Here is a 7048-nt window from a genome sequence, read left to right as displayed (position 1 = left end):
ATGATTTGTATACTGTGATATCAATATACACTGAAAGTACTGCAAGGATATATTATTCATTTACAGTAAAACTAACAATCCATGGTTAAATTTATAGTTTATAAATATGCTGTCTATATTATATGTGGTATAAAAATATTTTGACAATTTCTGGGCACTAGGTCAAAATAAGGTTTTCTTTTTTAAGGGACTAAAAATCATTCAGGTATAAGCATATTACCCTTGTCAATTATGTGAAAATCATACTGACCTGGTACAAAACAGAATCCTACCGTGTTGGCAAAATGAAGAAGGTTATGTATAGCATGATACTCACTGCATGACAAGGCTAATTAGGAGGGGGGAAAAAAAAAAAAAAGAATTCACAGCAGCCCAGTTCTAGCAGTACTTTAAATAAGGGTATAATGATTTAAAGTGACACAGGCAGGAAGAAAGGATGCAGAAGAGATGGGAAAAGCTAAAATAGGAGAAAAATTTAAAATACACCCAACAAAAATGACTAAAATTCCAGAAGCAAGGAGAGAGCTCTAAACACTCTAGTTTGGTAAATGCATTAAGGAAAAACAGAGGCGTATTCATTTAAAAAAGTGATTATTCTGGATTCACTGCTACGATTGCTGTAGTCCTGTAGAAAACAAAGCCCTTTGTGTAAGGTTAATATCTGTCCTGACTGTGTTTTCAAGTTTGACTTTAGTTGCTGGCCCTCTGTAGTTAACATAGAGGTTATTTGGCTACTTCCAAGTATCTATGGTATGCTGCTCTGAGACGGACTTCTTTATTATTAATTACTTTAAACATTTTTGGTATTGACAAACCCCGTATCTCACCTCACTGGACAAATAACACATCCTGGTCCTTCCATTTCCTTATGTGCTCAGTCACTTCACTGGATTAAGGCATGTTTTTGTGTTCCATTTGCAAAAATAAAAGCTTTTTGTACAAATGTCTGGGTTCTTTTATACAAAAATTTTTCTTCTTATGGCACAAGCAGCAGTTGCTGTTTAAGAAAATATATAAATATCCTTTTTTTTTTCTTCTGTACAAATATCTTCAGTATTCCTCCACCCCATTTAATAACATTTAACTGTACACTGTCCTACCTCCTCCCTCGCCAAGAGCTCCCTCCCCCCTCCCCAGCAGAACATTTTGTATTTACACTTTCACGGCGGAGGCAGATAACGGGGCGGGGGGGCTGCCCCTCATGAGGAGTCCGTGCAGGGGGACGGCGGCGGCGGGTAGAGATGGTGAGAGTAGCTCCGCTCCGTGTAGGGGGAAGGCGGGCAGCTCTCATAGTTCTCCTCCGCCGACAGGTACTGGCTGCGTGGAGTGGGTGGTGGGGGCACTGGCTCTGAATCATAGTTCAAGTCACTGGTGTAGCCCTTGGCCGTCGCTGCCGTGACCCTTCGGCTCGGGGCGTAGTCACTGTCACAGACATCCGTGCTGCAGGGCGTCGTGGGAGGTGCAAAATGCCGGTAGCTGTAAGGCCTGTAGCTGTGGTGGGGAGATGGATGGGGAAAGCATTGGTGTATAGAAAGGCTGTGTATTTTGGGTGATGTACTGGTGAACAAGCAGGCAGCGGGCAAGCCATATGGAAAGGAAGAGCATGTCAACCTCTCTGCAGCAGATACAGCATCACGCTCTCCTCTGGCATCGTAAACTTGCCAGCTTCCCTTCAGAAGGTCCATCTTTGCACTACAGCATCAAATTATAGCAACTAGTTAAAGGGATACTAATTATTAATTAGCTACAGGCAACAGGCACCCTAAGGCCTTAGCGGAGGTAGAAAATGTTGCTCATAAGACAGTGGCTGGAAGGGCATGGGGAAGGGTGGGGTGCAAATAGCTGTGTTGCAACTACATGGAGAAGATATTCTGTTTCCGTTATTCAATTTATGGATACTAACTCCCAAGTCCAGACAGGAAGACTGAAAATCACCTGGCACATTCATAGCTGTCAGGAGAATTACTTGTCAGAGCAGTAACTGGGATGGAATTCCAAAAGGCTGCTACCACAAAATGTCTTTTAAAATGAACCCAAGATACTTTAAAGAAAACAAATTAGGAAGGGAGGTGCTTGGCAGTTACAACTACCAGCATCAGGGTCAGTTTGTTGGGGGTGGGTGGGCATGCAGCTCCTCTATATTCAAGTCAGAATGTTAGGAAAGACAAGATGATGAGAAGCAGCAAGGCCAGGGTTTATTTTTGGGTGGGGGAGCATTCAACCCCAATACCATTTATAATACTGAAAGTCACATCAGCTAACCAGTGATCAGCATGATTCATGTCAGTGCCAAAATTGGGGTTTCTTTCATTAGAAAATTACTCATCATTTTAAAAAGGTTTTTCATATGGCTGGAAGGGACCATTATAAACATCTGGTCTGACCTTCTGCACAACAGAGGCCATATTGTCTGCTAATGGAGAAGAGATGTCTTTTCAGCCCCAGAGACCTCATTATCCAAAAGCCCCCAAAGGCTCTCTGTTATAGAGGCATTTCTTTCAATAGACAAATACACTGCAGTCTTCTCACTGACCAGATTTACTAGTGATTTGGGAGGGGAACCTTTACACCCTTAGCTAGCAGGTCTCTCTTTCTTTATTTTTGGTAACTAGTTATAAAATGATAATGAACTCTATCACCTTACAGGGAAGGTGAGAAAGATACACTCAAGTAAACAGAGATAAAGTTTGCATGCCCATAGATATCAGAGAAAATAAGCAAGAGATTAGCAACCTTTTTCAGATATTAACCCTTAATATGTGAAATTCGAATTTCTGTGCTTTATCTAGGCCACAATATTAATGCTACTTCTGATTTACTAGCCTTTATATTGCCAACTTCCCTCTGCATGGTGTTTGCCTATCATTTCTGATAATTACGTAGTAAATTATTTATGACAGAAGCCTAAAAAAAAGCGTTTATTGGCTCCAAGTTATCATGGTACCAGGCTTCTTTTGGCATGTAGTTAATTTTGTGATGAGCAGTCATTCTCCCTAAAGCAATATACCCGAGACGTGTCCCACCAACCCACTGACTGTACAATTTACCTCAAACAGTGCTGCACTTACACGCACACTTCAGTGACAGGACACATGTGAACCCACTTAAGCATCTGTTTTAGTGCTTGCAGAATTAGGGTCTTTGATTGCAATTCTGATGGAGCAGAGGCTGTCTTTATTCTGCATTTTCTACACTAACCGCTTTGATTCTGACAGAAGCTATTGTAATAATAATTACCTGTAGGATCTGTGAGTGGATGGGCTGTTTGAAGAATAACCAAATTCCATGGTATAATGGGAACGTTCAGTAGCTGGTGATGGTGGCGGGTTCAAAATCTAAGGGGAAAAAAAAAATACATATGGAGGAGACTGAAGAAAACATTTGTTTATAAATTTTCTTTTTTTGTAGTGTTTAATAGGAACCTTAAATTAAGAACTGCATGCATAGCCCCTCCTAACAAACTGGGTTTTTCTTCTGTTTCACAGAATGGTGGGGGTTGGAAGGGACCTCTGGAGATCATCTTGTCCAACCCCCCTGCCAAAGCAGGTTCATCTACAGCAGGTTGCACAGGACTGCATCCAGGCAGGTTTTGAATGTCTCCAGAGAAGGAGACACCACAACCTCTCTGGGCAGCCTGTCCCAGTGCTCTGGCACCCTCGCAGTAAAGATTTTTTTCCTCACCTTCAGATGGAACTTCCCGTGTTCCAGTTTGTGCCCCTTGCCCCCTGTCCTGTCACTGAGCACCACTGAAAAGAGCCTGACCCCACCCTCTCGACACCCACCCTTATTTCCCAGTTCTTTAACAGACACTGGAAATGTGGCTTTTTACCATTCCCGTGGAAGCTGTTACTAAGCTCTTCTCAAAAAGCGCTGACTGCTGTTGCTATTTTGACATACCCAGTGCTGAAAAGTAAAGCTGAATGCTAGACTGTCACTAGGGTACCAGTGCCTTAGGCAGACTGGCAATGTTGGTTCCTGCTAGCTGTAGTCCCCAAGTATTATGTGGCTTATAATACTTGCAGCCTGCTGTCCAAGGCAAGCGTTTGTTCCCTCCACAGGCACGTTCTTACTGCACAAACAGGATTTTGATTAGTTTAAAGATGTAACATGATGGGTTGATTCTCAGAACTGAAAATAGACAATTGAAAATTTCAACCTGCGTGGACTGAGCACGTAACTCCCTAACTCTCGATAGTGGCTTGGTGGACTTCACTATAAAAATAGCTAAACCACCCACTGCTGATGCAGGAACTAAAGAGACTTTTACATAGCATCTAGTGTACCCATTTGTGACTAGAGGAATGCTATGGAGTTACAAGACATTTATTTATTTGTCCCTTGTAAGACACGTGACAAAAAACTTAAGTTTAATTCCTTGAAAGCTCTATACAGAATCAACCATAGTCTTACCTCCAGAAGCACATAGCAGAGTATAATGAAAGGAGATTGCTCTGCCAGAGCTGCTCAACATTTATAGGGATTTTTTAATCTCCCCTGACATTCAATCTAACATCTTTTTCTGGCACTGAGTTCTCTCACAACTTCTTAAAATTAATAGAAAATTCCTACAGTTTTCAATGAAGACAATCTCCTCTCCCTTCCCTTTCAAAATCACTTAGTCCATATTTAAACAAATTTATAAGGCTAGAAATCTAAACCAAAACATTCATCTGTCTATTAATTATCCTCAGAAAGACACTAACTGAAAGCTATTAAATGTCTATAAATAATAGAATGACTTACTGGAGGAAAGTAAGTGCCTTTGGTACTTGAAGAACTACTGGAAGAGGCTCCAGTGACATGAGCCCTGTCATAGGGTGGCCCGCTGCTCCCTCCCATAATGCTGAGGGAGCTGATCACAGATTTACCTCGCGACATTCCTGAAGAAGAACAAGGATGTATGTCAATATTCAATTATTTCAAACAAACAGAGTAAAGAAAGCTTAAAAAAATAATCTGGAGAATATAGCAGCAGTAGAAGCATAACTCCAAAAACCAAAATTAATCTTCTTGGTATTAAGAGCAAATTCTGTACTTGTTGATGGACAACTAGAATGAAGACTGCCAGGGGATAAACATGTTGGTGTTGCGTATTAGCTGCTCAGTGGCAGGATTTGCACTGGGCTTTACTAGAGCTGTGTGAAGAGAAACAGGTTTCTTTCACTTGAATGGCTGGAAAAGACTTGAGAGAACAGGCATTCAGGCACCATTTCTATGCCTCAGAATAAAACATGAAACTGACTCTGACCACCTCAAACTGTGTAACTGAAATTTGTGCAAGAGAAGAGAGGGTTTCTGTTCTTTCGTTTCCACACCGTTAAGTGAGCTTTTGCTACCGGACTGAAGCGTGCTGGCAGAGAATCCAAGTGAGAAATGGAGAAGTATGCCACTGTGCTCAAAATAATGGTGAAAATTCTGCTGAAAGACACTCTCTTTATGAAAGCAAAGAAATTGGGCACATTAACCATGTAACATCCTCACAGAACCTCTGTGTTCTGACTGGAACCTGCTGGATCCAAAGCCACACGTTACAGTACATATTTAACCAGCATATACAGAAGCAATGCATATAAATTAAGTGCAACACTGCAGTTAAGTCTTACTTTTTAAACAGCAGTAGCATCATGTAGTTAGATTGGTGTTGGAAACTTCACCACTAAAAATAAGCTGAGACCACAGTTATTGCTGGTCATGACAGGCTTTACAAGGAGTTTCACAAGCATACAAACTCAGTCTACAAAACTAACAAGAATAGTTACATAATGTTAAAATGCCATGAATATAACTGTATAACTTTATCCTGTACCACTGTGATACATTGCTGATGCAGTTAATAGTCCAAAAGGAGGCTGCCGTAGTAGCAAAAGAAGAGAACTCCCATGGTATGTACATCTATATGGGCTTACAGTTCTGCTAAGTACCTAAATGCTTGGGAGTAGCATAGGTAAAACAGCAGTTCATTATTATTATAAAGAAGGATGGTGACAAGCCTTAACAGTCCTGGGCTTCCAACAGCTTCTGAGAATCATGCATCTGGAATGGACATCTCCTGTGCATACATGCACCGCATCCTCAGCTACAACTACGTGGTGCCAAAGAGCAGGACAAGGATCATATTGTTTACTCACCAGGAAGAGACCCCGACAAAGAGCTTGGGTGAGGCACATAACCAAGAGGTACAGAGGCTGGTCCATGCACCACATAATCATTGGTCATTGTTTCCCCATCTCCCTTCATGCGTGGGCACAGCACCCGCTGGCAGATGAAGTACATTGCTCCAACCACAAACACCGTGAGGATCACGCCGATGATGGAGCCTATCGTATTGTTGGGTTGCGGCGCCGGCTCCTCCGTTGTGTCTAAAAGAAGAAAGGAAAATCAGACTGCATAAGTTTATCAACAGCTTCACGTATCAACATTAGTTTTCCTGACATCTTTCCACACAGGAAAAAATAAAAGCCTCCTCTTCTGTAGGCAGACAACAGCTTTTAAATTAACATATAGGAAGGAAAAGCAGGCCCTGGGACAGGTCTGTTTAAAGACTCTGAGTGTCCGTAAGGGTTACCTGTGGACAAGACAGCCTCCACACATGCAGAGAGGTTTTTGAATCACAAGACAGGAAATCAACAACACATGCATGTGCAGGGGGGTTGATGAACCAGGTCCTGATCTTGCTTCATGCTGACAGGTAGGGCTATCCTTTGAACCGGATGAACAAGATCTGCAGCCATGACTCCAGATGGCACCATGCTGGGGAGTCCAGTTATGTTTTTTCTTGTCATTAAAGACGATGACAACTACTTTTCACATTGCACCTCATCACAGAAGCACCTAGGTTATATCATTCAGTGTAACAGATTGGCACTCCCTTCCTCAACTGTGTAACATTCATCTATGCAGAACAGCAGAGGTGATGCACCAATTATGAATTTTGGGTTTGCTGATATTTATTACACTACCTAATCTACTCCACATCCGATGCACACTGATGGTTACAGATATAGCTGAGCATCAGCTTTAGAGATGCCATCCTTATGAGGAATCTGTA

The 7048-nt window shown here is 41.9% G+C and overlaps 1 protein-coding gene across 1 annotated transcript in view; it reads right to left on the bottom strand.

Annotated features, from left to right (window-relative positions):
* Window positions 1-305: 305 nt before the first annotated feature.
* Window positions 306-7048, bottom strand: part of LRP6 (LDL receptor related protein 6) — a 71498-nt gene continuing 64755 nt past the window's right edge. Inside the window, exons 18-21 of the mRNA XM_010174314.2 lie at window positions 6129-6359; window positions 4744-4880; window positions 3238-3335; window positions 306-1491 (exon numbers count right to left, since the gene is read on the bottom strand). Of these exons, the coding sequence (XP_010172616.1) occupies window positions 1200-1491; window positions 3238-3335; window positions 4744-4880; window positions 6129-6359 (758 nt within the window). The 3' untranslated portion in view covers window positions 306-1199. The remainder of the gene's footprint in view (window positions 1492-3237; window positions 3336-4743; window positions 4881-6128; window positions 6360-7048) is intronic.

This window comes from Antrostomus carolinensis, unplaced genomic scaffold (genome assembly GCF_000700745.2).
Source record: "Antrostomus carolinensis isolate BGI_N321 unplaced genomic scaffold, ASM70074v2 scaffold3338, whole genome shotgun sequence".
NCBI classification, from domain to species: Eukaryota; Metazoa; Chordata; class Aves; order Caprimulgiformes; family Caprimulgidae; genus Antrostomus; species Antrostomus carolinensis.
The sequence above is the reverse complement of the archived record's forward strand: the minus strand, read 5'-3'. Positions and strand labels throughout refer to the sequence as shown.